At 39.0% G+C, this 21,746-nt stretch overlaps 2 protein-coding genes and 2 pseudogenes across 14 annotated transcripts; 2 read left to right on the forward strand and 2 right to left on the reverse strand.

Moving 5' to 3' along the window:
- Window positions 1–5,583: 5,583 nt before the first annotated feature.
- Window positions 5,584–10,433, forward strand: LOC104703069 (topless-related protein 4). Of its 13 annotated transcripts, none has more exons than XM_010419007.3 (15): window positions 5,584–5,971; window positions 6,088–6,267; window positions 6,559–6,672; window positions 6,757–6,949; window positions 7,082–7,146; window positions 7,224–7,403; window positions 7,749–7,907; window positions 7,991–8,204; window positions 8,675–8,782; window positions 8,902–9,072; window positions 9,159–9,281; window positions 9,374–9,469; window positions 9,542–9,739; window positions 9,832–10,007; window positions 10,086–10,433. In XM_010419007.3, the coding sequence occupies exons 1-15, from the start codon at window positions 5,883–5,885 to the stop codon at window positions 10,261–10,263; spliced, it is 2,244 nt and encodes a 747-aa protein (XP_010417309.2). In that variant the 5' UTR covers window positions 5,584–5,882; the 3' UTR covers window positions 10,264–10,433. The 13 variants fall into 13 exon arrangements, with proteins under 13 accessions (XP_010417309.2, XP_087315839.1, XP_010417308.2 ...); XM_087459713.1 differs by having other exon boundaries at window positions 5,593–5,971; window positions 7,086–7,146; XM_010419006.3 differs by having other exon boundaries at window positions 5,600–5,971; window positions 8,881–9,072.
- A 581-nt stretch (window positions 10,434–11,014) lies between these two features.
- On the forward strand, window positions 11,015–13,728 carry LOC104703070 (putative clathrin assembly protein At2g25430). Its single transcript, XM_010419010.3, has 2 exons — window positions 11,015–11,401; window positions 11,528–13,728. The coding sequence occupies exon 2, from the start codon at window positions 11,553–11,555 to the stop codon at window positions 13,506–13,508; it is 1,956 nt and encodes a 651-aa protein (XP_010417312.2). The 5' UTR covers window positions 11,015–11,401; window positions 11,528–11,552; the 3' UTR covers window positions 13,509–13,728.
- A 694-nt stretch (window positions 13,729–14,422) lies between these two features.
- On the reverse strand, window positions 14,423–17,367 carry LOC147941860 (uncharacterized; annotated as a pseudogene).
- Window positions 17,368–17,403: 36 nt separating this feature from the next.
- On the reverse strand, window positions 17,404–18,437 carry LOC147941861 (uncharacterized protein At4g02000-like; annotated as a pseudogene).
- Between the last annotated feature and the right edge of the window lie 3,309 nt (window positions 18,438–21,746).

Genomic DNA, 21,746 nt, shown 5'->3' on the forward strand with positions numbered 1-21,746 from the left:
TTTGTCAACAGATTTAATTGATCAACTTTAATTTTTTTGTCAACAACTTTGAATACGTATTGTAATATTTTTTTTTTTTTTTTGACAACATAGAACAATATCAATTCAAATGAGCCAATTGGTAGGGAAAACGTTTACAAAGGTAATTTGATGTGACTCGATTCTCGCACGCCGTGCCAGCTTGTCAGCATTACCATTCTGCGCTCAGGAGATTTGGACTAGTGCAAAGGATAGAAATTCCTCCTTATCCGCCTCGATCTCATCCAAATATATCTTGAAGGCAGGCCACTCGGACGACGAAGACACCATCTTCACCAAATCAGAACAGTCTGTGAGAAAAACAACATTCTCAATATCCGCACCAATCATACAACGCATTGCCAAGATTAGAGCTTCCACTTCTGCATGGAGGGGTGACAAACTCCGGCGAAGATTAGATGCACCCATAATGGGAGATTCCCCCTCGGGAGAAATGCAATACCATCCTCAGCCTGTGTACTAATCAGTCACCTTCCAAGATCCGTCCACAAAACATCGGTAGCTGTTCCCATATCTGTTGGTTGCAGCCATCTCCATCAGCCTAGGGCTAGTAGTGGGGTGGGACCCATCCGGGGGAGAAAATCCTAATGTGTCTACTTGCGACAAAAACCAAAGTTTAGCTTCTTCCTCCGCTAGCTGTAGAATTGCTAACGGATTGGAGTCCAAGTTACTAAAATTTTTATCATTTCTAGCCTTCCAGATATACCATAGAATCCATGGAAAAAAATCCACTACAGGATTCTGCTTAAATCTCCAAAATAAATAATCCATATTTGTATAGACAGATTCTGAAGGAAAACAGCCCGGAGATGTCGGGAATGAGGACAAAGCCCAGACCTGCCTAGCCGGGGGGCATATGAATAGAGCATGATTGGTTGTCTCCTCAGGTCCACCACAACTACCACATTCCAAGTCACAAGCCATGCCACGTCGGCGCAGATTAGCTGTTGTCGCCATACAACCCGTAATTGTTTGCCATAAAAAGTGTCTAATTTTTGGTGGGCACCAAATCTGCCAGACAAAACGCCTGTAAAGGGATAATGTTGGGGTCAAAAACAGGTGTTGAGACCTCCTGATTCTGGCGCAAAGCTTTATACCCAGATTTGACTGTGTAGAGACCAATCTTTGTCAAATGCCAACCCAACCTATCCGGTGAATCTAGTTTACCAATAGCTAAAGCAGAAATAATGACAACATCTTACGGCTCAAAAGTGGCCGAAAGTAAAGCCAAATTCTAGGAGTGCGAGCTCCTGTCAACAAAGGTTTCAACTCTAAGCGCGGGGTCAAAGGGCGATCCCGAACGTAATGCTGGTCTCTGGGGTTGAGTAGGGATCCATGGATCAGACCATACTAAAATGGAGTCACCGAAACCTACTCGTTTAATGAGTCCTTTGTTTACCAGAGAGCGAGCTGACACCATGCTTCGCCATCCATAAGATGACGAATAAAATTTGATTAGGTCCAACGGATTTGAGTGCCGATAGTACCTACATTTAAAAACCTTAGCAAATAATGAGTCTGGAACTGTAATCAACCGCCAGAGTCGTTTAGCCAACAACGCGGTGTTAAAATCATCCAGACACCGGAAGCCCAAACCTCCATCAAGCTTATCAACATATAACTTGTCCCAGGCTATCCAATGTAGCCCTCGTGTGTCTCCAGAAGCGCTCCACCAGAAATTAGAAACCGCGCTAGTCAGTTTTCGGGTAACCGTTTTCAGAAGACGAAAGCAAGACATGACAAAGGTGGGGACGACAGTCGCTACTGATTTGATCATTACCTTTTTTCCCCCCCTGGACAGCAACCGGGTAGGCCAACCACCTGTCCGCATTTGTAATATGTCCTGAACAAAGGAAAAAACCTTTGTTTTTGAACCTCCTAAACTTTAAGGGATACCCAAATACGAGCTCATACCACCTAAATTAGTGATCCCTAGTAAACCTTGTAGTTCCTCTCGTAGGTCCGCCGCAACTGTATGCCCAAATTGAACCGAAGATTTCTGAAAGTTTATTTGCTGTCCAGAAACCCGTTCATACTGTCGGAGGATCCCTAAAACAGCCTCGCACTGCTCTTTCGTAGCACGACAGAAAAAAGACTATCGTCTGCAAATAACAAGGGAGAAACTGCGGGACAAGCAGTCGACACCTTAATACCCGTGATAAGCTTGGACCGCTCTGCCTTGCGGAGATTTGCAATGAGAACCTTAGTGCAAAGAATGAAGAGGTATGGTGACAAGGGGTCTCCCTGCCTAAGCCCTCTAGAGGGGTGTATGGACCCATGTGGTTGACCATTTATTAAAACTTTATATTGAACAAATGTCACACACCACATAATCCAAGAAATCCACTTTTCACAAAAATCAAATTTCCGTAACAAGTGTTCAAGAAAAGACCATTCTACCCGATCATAGGCCTTGCTCACGTCTGTTTTAATGGCCATGAACTTACCCTTACAAGAAGGGTTGGTACGGAGGCCATGAAACATCTCTTGAGCAATCAAAATATTATCCGTAATCATGCGCCCCTCTACAAAGGCTGATTGTGTCTCAGAGATCAATGCCGGTAAGAAAGAACACAAACGCTGGCAAAGTATCTTTGAGATAATCTTGTACCCAACATTACAGAGACTAATGGGTCTCCATTCAGTCATCCGAGTCGGCTTATCCACTTTGGGAATAAGACAAATGTTTGTCATATTAAGTCTTTTTCGAAAAGACCATCCTGGAAAAAAGAATTTACCAGAACCGTTAAATCAGACCTAACTGTATCCCATGCACGCTGATAAAAGAGGGCCGTCATACCATCCGGTCATGGAGCTTTATCAGGGTGCATCATAAACAAAGCCTCTTTGATTTCCTGTTCTGTAACTGGTCGTGTCAATGAACCATTAATTTCACCCGTGATAGACGAGCACACTTCACTCAGAGTTTCCTCAAAATCCGAAGGATCAGAGGATGTGAAGAGTTCCTGGAAGTAGGAGGCAGCTATGCCCTGAACCTTTATCTCTTCCGTAACCCAATATCCAGCCTCATCGTGGAGCCCCACAATACGATTCTTAGCTCGTCTCTGTTTTGTCTGGGCATAAAAATAACTAGTATTTTGGTCTCCGAAACGCATCCAACGACTTCTACTCTTCTGATACCAATAAATTTCTTCATCCCGATAAGCCTCGCGGAGCTTCCAGGTTAGTTCCGAAATGGCCTCAACAGAGACAAAATCATCTGCTTGGGCATTCGCCAACTGGTTCTTTAGATCCTCAATCGTTTCCCGACCATAAGGGACTTGTGCTTTCCGCCACTAGGAAATTGTCGTACGGCAGTTAATGATCTTATCCATAAAATTGCACGTTTGGGGCGTTGTCTGAGAGTTCCAACCTTCTGAAATAACACCAAATAAACCCTCTTTATCAAGCCACCGTCTGTCAAACCGAAAACAGCTCCGCTCTCTCCGGATTTTGTCCTCAAGAAGTTCTAGAACCGGTTTGTGATCTGAAGCAACCATAGGTAGATATTCCGTAAAGGCATTACTAAAAAATCATGTAATTTCTCATTGGCCAAGGCTCTATCCAGGCGGCAACAGATTGGTTTCTTATCCCGTCAGCCTCGCCAAGATATACTATCCCCAACCGCAGGAAACTCTAATAAACCACAGTGTCGAGTCATTGTATTAAAACCAACAAAAGAGGACGTGTGAGGGAGTTTCCCTCCACGCTTTTCATGATTGCCTTTTAATTCATTGAAATCTCCAATGAGGAACCAAGGAGAATCTCTAGATAAACCAATTCGCGTTAAACGTTCCCACACTAAATCACGGTTTGCTGGAACCGGATCGCCATAAACAAAAGTAAAAAAGATTATTTGTCCTTTGTAAGTAAGTTCCACATCAATTAATCTACTAGATTCAAATAAAACCGAACCATCATAATCATTATTATAAAATAAGGCTAAACCGCCATTACAACCGATAGGATCAACCATTTTTAAGGTTGAATAACCAAAATGACCAACAAAAGATTCCAAATAAGATAAAGGCTGTCTAGTTTCAGATAAAAATAAAATATCAGGCATATGCTTCCCCCACAAATCCAAGCCCTAGTTGCTTTGTTTCCAAGCCCTTGACAATTCCAGCTTAGTATCTTCATTTATCCATCAGCGGTTTAGGTGGTTTTGTCCCACCAGTTGGGCCCTTCTCCTGTACCAGGTTCCTCGGGTTGGCTCCATCTCCAGCTGATTCAGTAGCTTTAGGTGCAGGGCGCTTCCTAGGGGTTGTGCGCAAATACACATTCAACTTCTTGGAAGCTGCACCTTTGAGGGCCAAAGAAGGCTTCGCCTTACGGACCTTGTCTACCGGTAACACCAAGTCAGAATCAGTACCTGCATCATTGTTCATGACTAGAGAATCCTCCTTCAAGTCCGCTGCCTCCCTCTCGAGTTGTGCAGTGATCAAAGCGGGATCCAAGGTCAGATCATCCATTGAAACCTCAACTGTTTCATCCTTTTGCTGGTCGGGATCAAAAACCTCTGGTTCCACTTCCCCAGCTCCCACAGTTCCCATCTCCTCCATCAGCTGGTCAGTGTTTTCCTCTTGTTATATTCCTGCCATAGGCGGATCCTTTTGGGCCTCGATCGGGTCAGTCACATCAGCGACCATCGACACCGTACCAAGGCCTACCTCCTCCAAATCTGACAGCATAGCATCAGAAATGGACCCCTACACCAACCAACCCATCAACCGGATCAGACTCTACATCTGTTGGTGTCTCCTCCGCATCCGGGATAGTTCCCTCCCCCTGAACAGCGGGTGTAGCCGCATCAGGATCCTGGAAGAGAGGTCTCTGTACCCGCTTTGGTGGTGGAATACCAATGAGCGAAGTCTGCACCATTCCTTGATCAACCGGGGCTGAGATTTGCCCTTGTTCCAGGTCTTCAACCGGTATTGGGCCAGAAGTAGATGCGGCAGCCGCAACAGCTTTAACCCTATGGCGATATTCATTGTACTGGACGTAATTGGTGAAACGTCGAGGTTTAGACGAAGTCTCACCAACCGACTTTGTGGACCGATTCTTTACCCCCATATCCTGCTTCCTTTTAGGTGGACGCTGAGTATCCTTAGATAGTGTTGACCCCCTACTCTATACCTCCTTACCCTTTCCTTTGCTTTTATCATTTGTGACAGCACCCTTGTAACTCTGAATTGGACGAACCGTGTCCTCATCCATCGGACTGTGTAAAGCCGGAGTAATCCGAGAAGAAGTCCAAAACGGACAATGCTCTACGTCGTGGCACAGACTGAAACACTTCTTGTAGAAGTCATGGAGCTTCTTGCAGAAGCGGGCAATGCTCCACGTAGGGTATTGTAATTTCTTTTTAGTTCATTAAATGTTTTATTGTTTTTACCAAAATAAAAAATAAAAAAAATATTTTAATGAATTGTAAAATAGAAATTTTAATTGTTTTATTAATTTGTGTGAAAAAAATAAACAACAACTAATTTGGAAAGAAATGAGTGAGTGCCTCTAAAGTAATGATAAGTACGTGCACTGATCACTCCCCTTATATTTCGCTTCCCTGTCTCTATCCTTCGGTGCTTCACCTCACTGGACTGTTCATTAGCGGATTAAACGAAGACGACGATAGAAGCTTTTTGCTGATTTGCAAATTTCCCATTCGTCTTCTTTCTCCAATCTCGATACTAATTTCGGGATTCTACTTGCCGTTCCGTGTGATTTCATCTTCTCCGCTACTACAATTTTGATTTCTCTCGGAACCCTAAATTTCCTCTGGAGCTAAGATTTCAGAAAAATTTTCAAAGGCTTGTTTGTTTCTTCTTACCCATGGTTCAACGATGATCTTAGACGAGAAGAATCGAAAAAACCTCGTATTCCTTATCTTACAGTTCTTTGATGAAGAGGGCTACCACGAAAGCTTACACTTGTACGGTGACCCCCCCCCCCCCCCCCCCTTCTGTGTTTAGTTGTAATGCCTGTGTAAGCAGATCAAAATAGTTTTTAATTTATGTATGTGTGGTTTTTTTTGTTTTGGTAATGAAGATTGGAGCAGGATTCAGGGGTTTACTTTGATTTTAGCTACTTCTCTAATGCTATACTCAATGGTAACTGGAAAGACGCTGAGGACTATCTTTCAGCATTCACTAGTCCAGATGCTAATACCTTTTCAAGGAAGATGTTCTTTCACTTGTTCAAGTGGAAATTTTCTGAAGCAACTGATAGGCAAGCGCAAACTCTACTCTTATTGCATATCATTTTCTACGACAGTGAAATCATTTTATTAGGATCTCTGGTAGAAAGGCATTAGAAAGAGATTGATTTTTTGTTTAGTTGTGTCATTAGCTGGGGATGCATGCTGATTTTGAAGTTTGATAGTGTTCGTTTCTCCTTCCTTTGAGGGCATAGAGACAGAAGAGCTTAACGGTTGTCTATAGAATTGAAAGGGAAGCATATTTCTTGTCATGTTTGTTTCTTGTATATGTTTTCTTATTCCTTTTAAGTAATGTTTTGCAGAGGTGGTGGCTCTGAATCTGTGAACATATTCTCCAAGGATTTGCGACGGATTCCTGTTTTAAAAGATGATAGCTTTGACGATTTGGTTGAGGTGATTTCTGTAGATGATATGAGGCAAGGATTTAGATATATTAGCACATTAATAATTTTTCCCCAATGCAGATCTCACCGATATTTTAGTGGTGGCTTTGTTTATAGTTTTCCTGAGCAAACTTGTTGCGTGGACAAAGCACCGGGGAGAGCCAAATTGTGTGTTGATCTCCATGAACTAGCAAAAATCAATCCTTCTTTGTGTGACAAACTCGATTTTCCGAAGTTGAATACATCTGCACTGCTCTCACTGATCTCCCTCATTTGTCCAAATTGTCATGGGAGAAAGGGAGGTTTGAAGGTAAAATTTTACATATTTTCTTATATGCTTACTGTAAAGGTACCAAAAAGCCTATGTTGAAATTAATAAAGAAATGGATGAAGATTTTGGCTTCTCGAGTTCTTTTGTTTCTGATCAGTGCGTTTCTTGTAGGAAGATCTCATTTGCTTAATCCTTCAATTTCTTTATGAAGCAAAGTACAAGAACACTCTGCATAAGTAAGTTTTGCTGGGATAAATGTGATTTTTGGATATTTCGTTGTTTTCTTATTGCTTATAACTTTTTCTTTCTGAAGACTAGAGCAAGAAACAAAAGTCTTCTTCAACTTAAATTATCTGGCGGAAGTGATGAAGCTCGGTGAATTGGGCAAAGCTGAAGAGTACCTTGGAGCTTTTACAGACTCAGCAGATAATAAGTACTCAAAGGCTATGTTTCTTGAAATTCAGAAACTGATATGCCTAGAATCTACAGAATGGTTGGTTTAGATATATTTATCTACATTTACATATCATTATTTCATTATGAGATCCCAATTAATATGATGCAAACATAAAGTAGTTATACTGTACTCATATTGGAATGTTATTATCCCCAAATTCTCTTCTGGTCAGATATTAGCTTTGACTTGTCTACTTTAAATACAGAAAACACCTCTTAAAAAGCTATTTTCTCATCCACTGTATACTGATGAGCATTGATCTGTTTATCTCCTTGTAAAAAATGATTGAGTAATTCTAGTTTTAGCGTTCTTTAGTAAATCCTGTTAATTATTTATTCAACAGGCCACAGCTTTCACTCTGATGAAGTTTTTCTACCGCAGGGAAGTTGCAAACCCATCTGGATCTCTTGATAACATGTCGCCGAAGGTAAAGCTGCATGCCTCTGTTGCCATGCTAGCTAAGAAGAATCCAGCACTGAAAGACAAACTCAAGTTTCCTAGCATGGAAAAGTCAAGACTTCTAACACTGATGAAGCAGAGGTAAGGCTGCCAAAGGTTGTTTTCTAGTCTTGATTGTGTTCTCGCTTTTTCTTCTAGCTCTGATTTTTCTTCACCTCATGCAGTTTGGCCTGGTGGACTTCTCGTACATGCAACAACTCTAGCTCTATGGAAAATATTCCAGTAGTGTCATACCTTTGTGGCACACCATCCTATTTTAAAAATAAATTCAGGAAAACAGGGCCAAGGAAGAAGGTTATTAACAGCAAACCAAACGAAATCAATGATATATCTCAGTGCAATGCACTCGTTCTTCCTGATTATTGCTCAGAAGAAAGGGTAAGGTTACTTTCTCCGGAATCTATTAAAATTTGATGTACTTCATGTCATCCAAGGCATTCGTTCGCAAATTTAGTTGATCGTTAGAAGGGAAAAAAGAACATGGCTCTTGAGAAATAATAGCCATTGAGGATTGTGCTTTGTTGCTCCCAAGAACGTTACTCTGTGCAGAGAAATATTGTCAGTTCATTTAGGGGGAATGTCTCATGTTAGCATTTATTATTTGACTACAGAATTCCTGCCACCTGTGTATACATCCTCGGTAGTAGCATCATGGAGAAACCATATTCTCTGACACTTTATTTTGCTTGTTCTGTTTGATAGCTACTGTTTGGAATGAAAATATCACCTACGCTTGGTAGTCATTGATATATAGTGAAAGGACAATGCTGTTTGTTGATGCATATAGTCAGGCTTGTCTTCTATATCTTCAACTGTTGGAATCTCATTGATTTTGTTGACTTTGTTAGATTGTACGTTTGACCTATTCCCCTTCTGGAGATTACATACTGGCTTTGGCAGAAGACGCCACACATAAACTCTGGACTTGGTCGAGTAGCCAAAATGAATTCTGCAAGGTTTAGTTTCATATGACAAAACTATCTTAGCTATGTTTCAGCGCTGATGTCTTGGCTACTTACCCTATCTATTTGTTTCTTTAAATTTCTACTTATAGTATACTCCTCGAATATTGAAGGAAAATATATTTCCGAAGCCACGATTACATCAACCTCAAAGTGGGAAAACTATGAAAAACGAGATGGCCGCTTCTGTTCAGAATTCAACGTCATGTTTTGCGATCAAGGGTTCCTATCTTTTCTCTACTTCAGGAGGAAAAATAGCAGTTTTTGATCTTAAGAGTTTCGAGGTAATAAGCATTGTAGTGTTATAAGCTTATTGGTCCTGCCTTTGTGTCTGCATCATCAAATGACACTGTTTTCACAAATACTCCAGAAAGTAGGAGCTTTCGGAAGTCCTACACCTATGGCTACCTATTTTATATTTATTCCTGGTGATTTGCTTGCCGTTGGGCTAGATGATGGTTCTATCTTTATCCATTGTTTATCTTCGAGAAAGGTAAAGTTTTCGTTTTCGTGGTAATCGCCTGAAACCATTTGCCTGACTTTGTCTACTGCTAAAAGATATTAAAAAAGCTGTAAATGTATTAGGTCAAAGAAAAGCTGGAGGGCCACGATCAGAAAATAACCTGCCTAGCATTTTCTCGCTGTTTTAATGTCCTAGTCTCATCTGACTCTGATGGAAAGGTTTGTACATACATCTGTAGATAACCAAAATTTGTGTTTTCAGAATTTTTAAATTGTTTTTGTTTTCTCCAGCTCTGTCTTTGGAGCACAAAGAGCTGGGTTAAGCTGACAAGTAAGAACTCTACGCAGAAATTTTGCAGCCGTTCTAACCTTGAGCCCACTTCTTTAGTAACTCACATCCAGTTTGACCCATATCAAATTGAGATACTCGTGGTCCATGAGGGGTGGATAGGTGTTCACGATGCTCGATGTCTTGATTGCCGTGTGCAGGTAAAAGGCAAAGACTTTGATGACACTCTTCTCTGATTAAATTCCTTTGCCTCTAGTTATCGTATCGACGCTAAATAAAAAATGCTACGCAGTGGATACCTGATGAATCTGATACTTCAATAACTTCTGCTACATATTCGTCCGATGGTGAGATCATCTATGTTGGCTTTGGAAGTGGATTCATAAAAATTCTGGACTCCAAGACCTTGGTGACGATATGTCGAATCGATCTGACTTCTGTTACTCAACCCAGCCCTAGCAACATCAGGTACAGTTTCCCTGCCCATACTTCTGTTATTCAAATAATTTTGTAATTGAATTGGCTACCAAACTGGGGATGACACAGGCTCGAAGTTTATCCAACTGTCATTGCTGCTCATCCTTCACATCTAAGTCAGATCTCTGCTGGGCTCAGTAATGGTAAGGTCATCGTCCTTCAGCCGTTGTGGAGTAGAGGATGGGGTGAAACAGCTCCACCTGAAGACGATGGAGATTATCCTGATGACTCAGATCATAGTTACTGACCACAAAAGTTGTCTTAGTTCTATGTATTTATCTCTGAGCTTACTGATCTTTTTGGATGTAACTGAGCTTACTGCTCTTTTTGTATGCAATTGTGCTTAGTTCTTACTGCCCTTTTTCTTTGTCTATGTACGTAATTCGTAATTAATAGTATATGTCTTTTTGTGTATTATTATTATTCGTACAGCAACTGTTAAGAAGCTACCAACTTACTCTGCACCTTTTTCTTGTAATGTAATCTTTATGACTTTGGTAAAGTTAATGCATTCTCTTTTCGTTCTCAGATAAGATTGGATATCTGCCATTTTGCATAGTGTTCCTTTTTTTCACTTTATATGATTTTTATGACTGAAGATGATTATTTTGTTCCTGGTGTTGGGATAACTTTAAGCTATTTAGTTTAGTAGTTAACCACCAACCACAACGCACCATATGGATCCAAAACCTTTAATGAATCTGAGAGTTGACCTCTTATGGATGGTTGCTCATCCTCTAGAGTCTAGAGATTTATGTAACTATTTTTACTTTTTAGGGTTTGTTTTTTAGTTGATTTCTCGTGTATAAACCTCATTTTTTATTAGTCCACAAAGATGTATAAAACATGTGACATAAATAAATTTATACAAAAAGGCCGTGGCTCTAGCTCATACCCATTCAAGTGCCACCATATTTTATCTTAAAAATAATATTTTCAACGCTTTCGAACTTCAATTCTTTCCACACTTTAAAAAAGAAGTAATATTTTCTCCTTTTGTACGAGACAAAAATTTATTTTCTGTTAAATTTCAATCATAAGCCAGAATTAATCTGTTATTAAGCAAATAAATTTACACACATCTTTAACCTTCCGACAAGCACACAGCTCCCGACAGTTCCTGTAAAAATAAAAATAAAACTTCGCATCTCCTTCCCCCAAGATCAACGACTTAAAAACCGCCACGTCATCACAGACTCCAACTCTCCTCTTAAATCTCTCTCTCTCTCTCTCCCAGCCTCCTCCTTTACTCCTTGCCCGAATCTCACACCGCCAAATTTGGCGTTTCCACAGATCTAAAAGATCTCCGACACCGTTTTGTTCTTCCGACGAATCTTCCTCCGTAGATCTAGGCAAAGAACACCTCTCTCTCTCAATCCCAAACGGTATTTTCTAAATATAGCTCAAGACAAAAATCGTGCTTTCAAATTTTCAAATTGTGTTTCCCGTTATCAATCAAAACGCACGAATCTTTGAATTGTTTGTGTCAACTTGTTTTTTTTTTTCCTCAGAGATTCGAAATCGTGAATCGGAGATATGGCGCCGAGTATTCGAAAAGCGATCGGTGCGGTTAAGGACCAAACAAGCATAGGAATAGCTAAAGTAGCAAGCAACATGGCTCCAGATCTTGAAGTAGCCATCGTCAAAGCTACAAGCCACGACGACGATCCCGCCAGCGAGAAGTACATACGCGAGATCTTAAACCTGACTTCTCTCTCCCGCGGCTACATCCTCGCCTGCGTTACCTCCGTCTCCCGGCGGTTGAGCAAGACTCGCGATTGGGTCGTTGCTCTCAAGGCTCTTATGCTCGTTCACCGACTTCTAAACGAAGGAGATCCGATTTTCCAAGAAGAGATTCTTTACTCGACAAGACGAGGTACGAGGATGTTAAACATGTCTGATTTTCGCGACGAAGCGCATTCGAGTTCTTGGGATCATTCTGCTTTCGTTAGGACTTACGCTGGCTATTTGGACCAGAGGCTTGAGTTAGCTTTGTTTGAGAGGAAGAGTGGTGTGTCGGTGAATAGTGGTGGCAACAGTAGCCATCATAGTAATAATGGTGATGATAGGTACGGGAGAGGAAGAGATGATTTCAGATCACCACCGCCGCGGTCTTATGATTATGAGAACGGTGGTGCTGGTGGTGATTTCAGAGGAGATAATAATGGTTATGGTGGTGTACCTAAGAGATCTCGGTCTTACGGGGATATGACTGAGATGGGAGGAGGAGGAGGAAGAGATGAGAAGAAATCTGTTACGCCGTTAAGGGAGATGACGCCCGAAAGGATTTTTGGAAAGATGGGACATTTGCAAAGGTTGCTTGATCGGTTTTTGTCATTGAGACCAACTGGTTTAGCTAAGAACAGTAGGATGATATTGATAGCGTTGTATCCTGTTGTGAGGGAGAGTTTTAAGCTTTATGCTGATATCTGCGAGGTTTTGGCTGTTTTGTTGGATAAGTTTTTCGATATGGAGTATACGGATTGCGTCAAGGCTTTCGATGCGTATGCTAGCGCGGCGAAACAGATTGATGAGGTCATTGCGTTTTATAACTGGTGTAAAGAAACTGGTGTGGCGAGGTCGTCTGAGTATCCTGAAGTTCAGAGGATTACTGGTAAGTTGTTGGAGACGTTGGAAGAGTTTGTGAGAGATAGAGCGAAGAGAGGGAAGAGTCCTGAGCGGAAAGAGATTGATCAAGCTCCTCCTCCACCTGTTCAAGAAGAGGAGCCTGAACCTGATATGAATGAGATCAAAGCTCTTCCTCCTCCTGAGAATTACACTCCTCCACCTCCTCCTGAACCAGAGCCTCTGCCTCAAAAACCGCAGTTTACTGAGGATTTAGTTAACTTGAGGGAGGATGAAGTCACTGCTGATGACCAAGGGAACAAGTTTGCGCTTGCTCTCTTTGCTGGTCCACCTGGTAATAACGGAAAATGGGAAGCTTTCTCCTCGAATGGAGTGACCTCGGCTTGGCAGAATCCTGCTGCTGAATCTGGTAAAGCTGATTGGGAGTTGGCATTGGTTGAAACAGCTAGCAATTTAGAAAAACAGACAGCTGCTTTGGGCGGTGGGTTCGATAACTTGTTGCTCAACGGTATGTACGATCAAGGAATGGTCAGACAACATGTGAGCACCTCGCAGTTGACAGGTGGAAGTGCGAGCAGCGTAGCTTTACCATTACCTGGTAAAACCAATACTCAAGTATTAGCCTTACCTGCACCAGATGGTACAGTCGAGAAAGTGAACCAAGACCCGTTCGCAGCTTCGCTAATCATTCCACCACCTTCTTATGTCCAAATGGCCGAGATGGAGAAGAAACAATATCTTCTGAATCAAGAACAGCAGCTATGGCAGCAATATCAGCGTGAAGGCATGAGAGGTCAAGCCAGTTTGGCGAAGATGAACAACGGTCCAGTTCAAGCTTACGGAATGCCACCTGTCAACGGGATGGGACCGCCACCGACGGGGTATTACTACAACAATCCTTACTGATTCATTCTTTCTGTTTTTTTTTTTTTTGCACCCACTCATATGTGTAGATGACTCGTCTTTCACCTTTGATCTCGTGTTTTTTTTTTAATTGTATTCCTGGATTGTCGTTAAAACGATTCAATCTTCTTCCTCGTCTCTCTGCTCGAGTTTGATTTGTAGTTTATGTACACTTTCTTGAGAATCTTGATTCCCTTATTATGTATAACAACATTTTGATATCTTTCATTGTGTTCCACTGTTTTAAAGTTACTTGAGAACACTTTTGTCGGGTAGTTTTGACTTGGAAAGTCTCCAAAGGACATTATAGTTGGGTTGTGTTGTCCAAGAAAGACAGGTGAAACATAAGCCACTCTTTGAAGTTTGAAGTCATTGGCTCATTTGTAAATTATTTGGTAAAACAGATTTGTCGCTTTCTTAATTATTCTTATAATATTCCAAGAGATGTTTACCATTATTAAAATAACATGTTTTTATAGTTGAGATTGGAAAATGAAAGCACGAGATGTATGTTATGTGGAAGTCTCTGTTAGACGAAAAGAGTTAGGTGACCCAATGGGTTGGTACTTGGTATTGACAGCTAAGATGGACCACCGTCCAGGCGTCCACTACAATGAATATGTAAGCAAAATGACCATTCCTTAATATTATTTGCCTGTGGAGAATATTAAAAAGCAAAAGCTAAGCTGGAGTCTCTTCATGACCAACTCAGGTAAGGGTGTTTCATTTTCGTAACCAGGTCACGTAAACGTTTCTGGATAAATTTATCATTATCATCAAAATCATTTTTTTTTGGGGAAAAAAGATCATCATTTTTATAAGACTATTATGAATATATATACTAAAAATTATTATATTTTTTTTTGTCGGCCATAACATTAAGTAAAAAAACTTTGTACAAGAGTTTTCAGCAAACGTTAACATTTCCAAAAGATAGTAAGAGGAGAACTCATTATTCTAGCAGTCTTAGCTAATCTATCAGCTATATCATTATCTTTCCTATTAATGAAAAGAAAACGATGAAAGACATTAGTGAAAGCCAATATATCCTCCAAGTATGTTTGAATCTCGGCAATGTCTGTTGGCTTCCGGTTTTCTCTTTTATATTGCTCCAGATACTTGTAAAGTATTCTTGAATCCCCACAGAAAGTTACTGGTTGATAGTTTAAGCGCTTAACCTGAATGAGAGCCTCCCTTAACGCAATAGCCTCCGTTTCAAGCGGTGAGCCTGTAGGTTCTATGGCTGAAGAACCTTTGAGGATGCATTTGCCCTGTGCATTATGAAGAGACCATCCAATTCCAGCTTTGCTTGCAGCATCAACCCAGGATCCATCTGTGCAACAATAAAACGAATAAGGCTGATTGTGAATTGTTTCTGTTGCAGATTTTTCTAGACTCCTTTTATCCAGATGGGCTACATGCCAAGGCATTTTGGCATTATTAGCCTCTTTCCATATCCTATGATCTATCATAGCTTGACTTACAATGGTTGGAATTGCCCATCTCTTGTTATTAAAAACAAGATCATTACGAGCTTTCCAAAGCCGCCAACCAATGTATGGAAATAAATAATCTTTTGAAGAGTCTGTATTTTTATCAGACAGCAAGACTTGGATGATTTTAACAAGGGATTGCTTTTGATCAAACTGACCTGGTTGGAAGCGGATAGGTGACAATTCCCATATTTCTCTTGCTATTCTGCAGCGAAAAAGAAGATGAACAATTGATTCTTGTGCTTCACCACAAAAACTGCATTCCTTCACAATATTAATACGCCTCTTAGCCATGTTTTCAGCTACTGGAAGAGCATTATGGAGGACTTTCCACCAAAAATGCTTTATCTTAGGCGGTACATTTAATGCCCAGACTGACTTCCCAATATTGTTTATCAAAGGTGAGTTTTCTGTACTTACCTTTGTGATTTGATGATACCCAGATTTGACAGTGTATTGACCATGTCTTGTAAAAATCCACACATGCATAGCAGGGGCCTTAGTGATTCGAGGTCTGATTTTTTGAATATGACTGATATCTCCCAGGTGTACCATCCTCGTTAGTTGCTCTGGGCACCATTGTGTTGAATTTGGCTTCATGAGACCTGAGACTTTAAAATGTTCAGACTTGTACTGCGAATGACATCTAGCTGGTCTGGGAGGATTATCAATCCAAGGATCATTCCAAGCTCTAACCATGTCACCATTACCAATCCTCCATTTTAGCCCTTGCTTGATGAGATTTATACCCTGGAATATGCTTCTCCAAGCATGACTAGGACGAGAACCTAATTTTGCATCTTTCATTTCGGTTTTTGAGAAATATTTAGCTTGTAGGACTCGTCGTAGAAGGGAATGTGGTTCCTTTAACATACGCCAAGTCTGTTTTGCTAACAATGCAATGTTAAAGTGATGAAGATCTCTAAAGCCCAAACCTCCATATTGCTTCAGCTTAGTAATCTTCCTCCATGCAACTCATGGGATCTTCTGCTTATCTTTTGCAGTGGACCACCAGAACTTTCTTATTTGTCCAGTGAGTTGAGAAATTATTTTTTTTGGAAGCAAAAAACAGGACATTGTATAGGTTGGGAGGGCCATAGCAACAAATTTGATCATCACCTCTTTGCCTCCTGGTGATAATAGTTTAGAGTACTAGCTTTCCAGTTTAGACTGCATCCTCTGAGAAATATACGCAAAAACATCAGTTTTGTTTCTTCCAATGGCTTCTGGTAACCCTAAGTATCTTCCAAAGCCTCCTATTCTGGTAATTCCAATTATGTTGATGATATTTTGCTGATCGATAGGATTGACACTCTTACCAAATAGTATGGCTGACTTTTGGAAATTAACATATTCCTCTTCCATCCTATATTCATGTTGCAACTGAATTTTAAGTGTTGCAATATAGTTAAAATCAGGAGAGTAGGAATCATACACTTTTTGAATATCACCTTGAAGCTGCTGGATCTTTTTTTGTGAGTTATGGCCTTGCTCCGATTTCCACCAAGAGAGGCTATTTCTACATCTTAATAAAGCTTCTCTAAACTGGTGTGGTGGTAGATGATTACAACTTTGGTTCCATGTGTTTTGGATAACTTGATACACATCTTGGTTGAATCGCCATCGATTATCATATCAGAAAAGTTTAACTCCTCTCCATATGTTATTTTTAGTTTGTCACATCACTGGTTTATGATCTGAACCCACCCATTCAAGCAATCGCACTGAGGCTCTGGGGAATTGTTCCTGCCATTCTGCTGTGGCCACAACTCTATCCAATTTAGATTTAATAGTACCGTGCTTCTGTTGCCAATCCAAGTGTAGGGACCTCCATATGTTTTAACTTCATGAAGACCTGAAGCGTTTAACATTCTTCTAAAATTTGTAAATTGCCATTCATGCTTTACAGAACCTCCAAGCTTCTCCATACTGTTTTGAATTTCGTTGAAATCTCCCAGCACCACTCTCGGTTCATCATCATAGACACCCTGTTTTGCTAGATTCTCCATAGTATTCCAGAGGAGTTGTCTTGGTTTTCTTTGAGGGTTGCCATAAACATATGATAAACAGAAGGTAGACTGCCCGTCCTTAATACACATATCCGTGTAGTGGAGTGTTGGAGCCGAAAGAAAATCACACTGTATTGTATCTTTCCAAAAAATTGCCAGCCCTCCACTAAGACCAACCAGAGATACCAAAAAGTGATGAGTAAAGTGGAGATCATTACCTAGTTGCTGCACAAAAGGATCTTTATTCTTAGTTCCTACGAGGAACATGATATCAATCTTATACTTATAATGGATATCCTTCAGATAAGGAATTGTCAGGGGGTTCCTCAAACCCTGATAATTCCAGTGCAAAAGCCTCATCTTGGAGATGGTGGCTTTGGGGTTTCCACCTCCCCTTTAGCCTTGTCTTCAGAAATATCCGATGTTCTTCTTCTTGATGTTAAAGCTTTATCTTCTGTATCCACCGCAGCTAATTTACGCTTAGTTCCTCTCTCTATCGCAGCACCCAAGTCAACATCTGCACTCGAAGATGCACCTACTTCACGTATAGTAAGAGCCTTATTAGGATGCCTTTGAGGAGCATCATGATGCGTGTAGTCCATAAACTCTTCTACTTCATCAGATTGCTGGAGCTTCTCCAAGGTGTTTGCATCCACATTAGAACTACCTGTTTCTCCCATAAGGTCATCATTGATTGCTTCATCAGTAGTTTTTTGAGTGCTGCCCAAATGGTGAGCAGGTTGGTGCTCTTGAGAATTATACTCCAGTGCTTGGGTTTGAAAGGAACATACTGCAGCAACATGGGCAAGACTTCCACAGGTAGAGCAAAACTTCCTTAGCTTCTCAAACGTGTAACGGATGAGGGTAGGATCTCCATGGTCTTCAAAATGAAAATAACGGGCAAATATGAGCCTACTATCTGCTTTGATGTTAATACGAGCCATTAACTCTCCAGCTTGATTGATGTTCGGTTGTTGGATGAAGATTTCCTCTACATGACCAAGAGGTTCGCCAATTTCGGTAATTGCTCTGTTGTTCTTGGAGTCATCAGGTATATTGTGAATCTTGACCCAAAATTTGATGGTACTCAGATAATCTGGGTATTGCCTTCGATTCCATTTATCAACTATAACCAACCAGTCTTTGTAGGTCCACGGTCCACCTTCATACACCATATTCAGATGATGTTCATTCTTAAAGAAGAACTGAACAGTACCTACCATCTTCATTGATTCGACTTGTAATCAAATTTTTGGCATCATAAACTTGATTCCAGCTGGATTTTGTGAAGGATGAATACCTTTGACTACAAGACTGAGTTTATGCTCTTTATCCCGCTTCCTCCGAGCTTCACTTGAGAGTTGAAGAGGACTTCGATCTAAACCCAGATTTAAGTTTTGAAAAGCAAGTCAAACATCTGGATCTGCCATGGATAAAGGAGACCAGAAATCGATAAAAATCTGTAGTCGACGGAAGGCTGAATCACCGATTTGGAAAGGCGGTGAAGAAAGTTCTTGATCGCATAAGAAATTGCCAGAAAGAAGAGAGTACTAAAAATGATTATAATATTTTTTTTTTCGAAAGAAAAATGATATTGAATGAGCCAACAAACTAATATTGCTAAATCATTGATATAAATATAATTTTGTTATAAATGAAAATTTTATTCAGATTTTCGGAATAGTTTGGAAGGGATGGAGAGAAGAATGACCAACATATGACTTGTTACAAACTCCCAAAATCAATATACATATATAACATTAATTAGCGCAATGGCGAGGCACTGCTGGAATTCAAATGGTCAACAATAAGTTCTTCACTAGCTACATGGATTGGAGAATATGCAAAGTGTATATGGGAAGGGGGTATTGGGTTAGGATACAGTTTGGTTTTGTTAGTGAAACAACTTTCGTGTTTCATGAATCTCTTTTTGTCAAAGTTTTCAAGGGAAGTTACTATCTGAAAACGACTAGACTTCTAATCAAAATTATGACAAATTTAAAGACTTGGTTCTTGATCCTTCATATATGTTTTGAATGATCTTTGGATAATTTTTTATTTGCCCGAGACCAACAACTTGCAAGGGACACAATTTTACCCTAATTTGACGGTCGATCAATAAAGTGATCCATCAACTAGATTGTGCAACATAGATTTGCATTAAAAAAATCATTGTTCTGGAAGTTATTTTGATCATTCGAAGCATTTCGATTTGCAGAATATACAAACGAGGTTACGTTAGGAATTAGGATGATACTTTACAAAATCATATACGGCTATACGGAATATGAGACAGGGCATTTTTTTGCTAATTGTATGAACCAGATTTTCGGCTACTCTATATCCACTCTTGGAAGTGGAAAAATCTCCAAAATATGAAGCATTATATATATGGTAAGTTCTTACGCGTAGCTTAGTACTAAGCATGACAGTAGTGGTCATATCAAACCTCCAATAGAGAAGAACAAAGCATGACACTATATGTGAACCATGCACGTTGTGGAGCGGATAAGGAGTCAAAGGTGAGTTGGGCTAGTGGTTTCAAATGGCCAGAGCTAGCTCCTTGGCTTTTAAAGCCATTTCAACCCACACCAAAAGTATATGTAGTTTCAATTACCATTTAACACTACTCACTATATTTGTATGAACTTCAAGAAATTAAAAATATACTATTTTGAAATGTCATTTACTTTCCAAAGATAAAAAAATGGAAAGACGGGTGGCTTTGCTAATATATATCTTAACATTTTTGAAGTACATTTTTGTGTCATCCTCTCTTATATTTGTATCCAAACAAGTCTCAACTAAATTCTTTACAATCCTTACAACCAAACATAATCATTTCCCTATTTGATAATATTAATTTCCTAAAATATATATATTTCATTTAAATAAATATGTTAGATTAAAATATAATTCTCCTTTCATTTTTATTAATTTTATATTTAATTATTTTAATTACTATTCAATACATAAAGTTAATAAAATTTTAGATTTTTTCAGCATATAATGTGATTTGAATTTTTATAAACGGATATATATTAAAAATTGTCTTAGGATATTTGTAACCAAACAAGTATATCCACATATAGATCTCGGAATACATTTTTGGAGTACAATAGGGTGTCATCACTTTTTGTCAACTTCGAGTCGGGTTTTTAACTAAAATTATAACCGATTCAATTATCTTGATCCTCCTTAAGATTGTCGAATATTTTGGGCCAGTTTTTAATCCATAGCATACTTATCTACATTAAATTAATGTCAATTAATGCTCATTGTATCTTAGGAAATATCTAATTTGCATGCCGAATTTTTAGAACCGAGTTTGACGAAAAGAATTGATAACCCAATTTATGTAATCACATCCTCTTAATCACATCCATATAATATAGCAACTAATTCAAGATGAATACATCTTAGGAAACATCTAGGGGGTGTATTCAACTGACATTTTAGGTGATTTGTGTAAAAGTTACAAATCCTATGTTATTCAATCATGGATTATAAAAAGTCTCCTGACATCCATTGTTATTGAACTAATGATTTAAAAATCTACTTTAAAATCCACTGTTATTCAAAACAGTTTGTGGATTTGGATTTTAATAAGTTTTAGGGATTCTAGAGGATTTGAGAGGATTTGTTTAGTTAAAAATACAGAAATTCAAATCTCATGATTTTAGGTGGGATTTGAAAGAATTTTACCATATATCATATCAACTTCCCTAAAATCTATCAAAATTCCAAAAATTTTAAATCCCATAAAATCCTCCAAAATCATTGTTTCAATACACCCCCCCTAATTTGTGTTTAATAAACGATTACATATTTGGTAAAATCTTATTAGCTTTAAATGTACACTATTAATCCAATAATATCAATTGAGAATCATAATAAGACTATGTCAGATCATTCATTCCTAAATCATAACTAACAAATCATAAAATGTATATTCTCAACTTGCGAATCAAGAGTTTCTACAAAACTCTACCAACAACCATTAACAGTATATATATCAAAAAAATAATAGACTTGTGGTGTACCACGGGGTAAAACCTAGTCTATCTTAACATTTTTGAAGTGTATTTTTGTGTCATCCTCTCTTATCTTTGTATCCAAACAAGTCTCAACTAAATTCTCTACAATCCTTACAACCAAACACAATCATTTCCTTATTTGATAATATTAATTTCCTAATATATATATATATATATATATATATATATATATCTAATTTAAATAAATATGTTAGATTAAAATATAATTCTCCTTTCATTATTATTAATCTTATATTTAATTATTTTAATTACTATTCAATACGTAAAGTTAATAAAATTTTAGATTTTTTTCAGCATATAATGTGATTTGAATTTTTATAAACGGATATATATTTAAAATTGTCTTAGGATATATTTAAAATACATTTTTGGAGTACAATAGGGTGCCATCACTTTTTGCCAACTTCGAGTCGGGTTTTTAACTAAAATTATAACCGATTCAATTATCTGGATCCTCCTTAAGATTGCCGAATATTTTGGGCCGGTTTTTAATCCATAGCATACTTATTTACATCCAATTAATGTCAATTAATGCCCATTGTATCTTAGGAAATATCTAATTTGTATGCCGAATTTTTAGGACCGAGTTTGACAAAAAGAATTGATAACCCAATTTATGTAATCACATCCTCTTAATCACATCCATATAATATAGCAACTAATTCAAGATAAATACATCTT

Source organism: Camelina sativa, chromosome 7 (assembly GCF_030686135.1).
Source record: "Camelina sativa cultivar CO46 ecotype springtype chromosome 7, ASM3068613v1".
Classification (NCBI taxonomy): domain Eukaryota; kingdom Viridiplantae; phylum Streptophyta; class Magnoliopsida; order Brassicales; family Brassicaceae; genus Camelina; species Camelina sativa.

Excerpts from the sequence above, each read along its gene's own strand:
- LOC104703069 (XM_010419006.3), top strand. The coding sequence starts at position 5,883 with ATGATCTTAGACGAGAAGAATCGAAAAAACCTCGTATTCCTTATCTTA. Across the intron at positions 7,404-7,748 it reads TGCCTAGAATCTACAGAATG|GGAAGTTGCAAACCCATCTG; the intron begins GTTGGTTTAGAT and ends TTTCTACCGCAG. Across the intron at positions 10,008-10,085 it reads CCCAGCCCTAGCAACATCAG|GCTCGAAGTTTATCCAACTG; the intron begins GTACAGTTTCCC and ends GGGATGACACAG.
- LOC104703070 (XM_010419010.3), top strand. The coding sequence starts at position 11,553 with ATGGCGCCGAGTATTCGAAAAGCGATCGGTGCGGTTAAGGACCAAACA.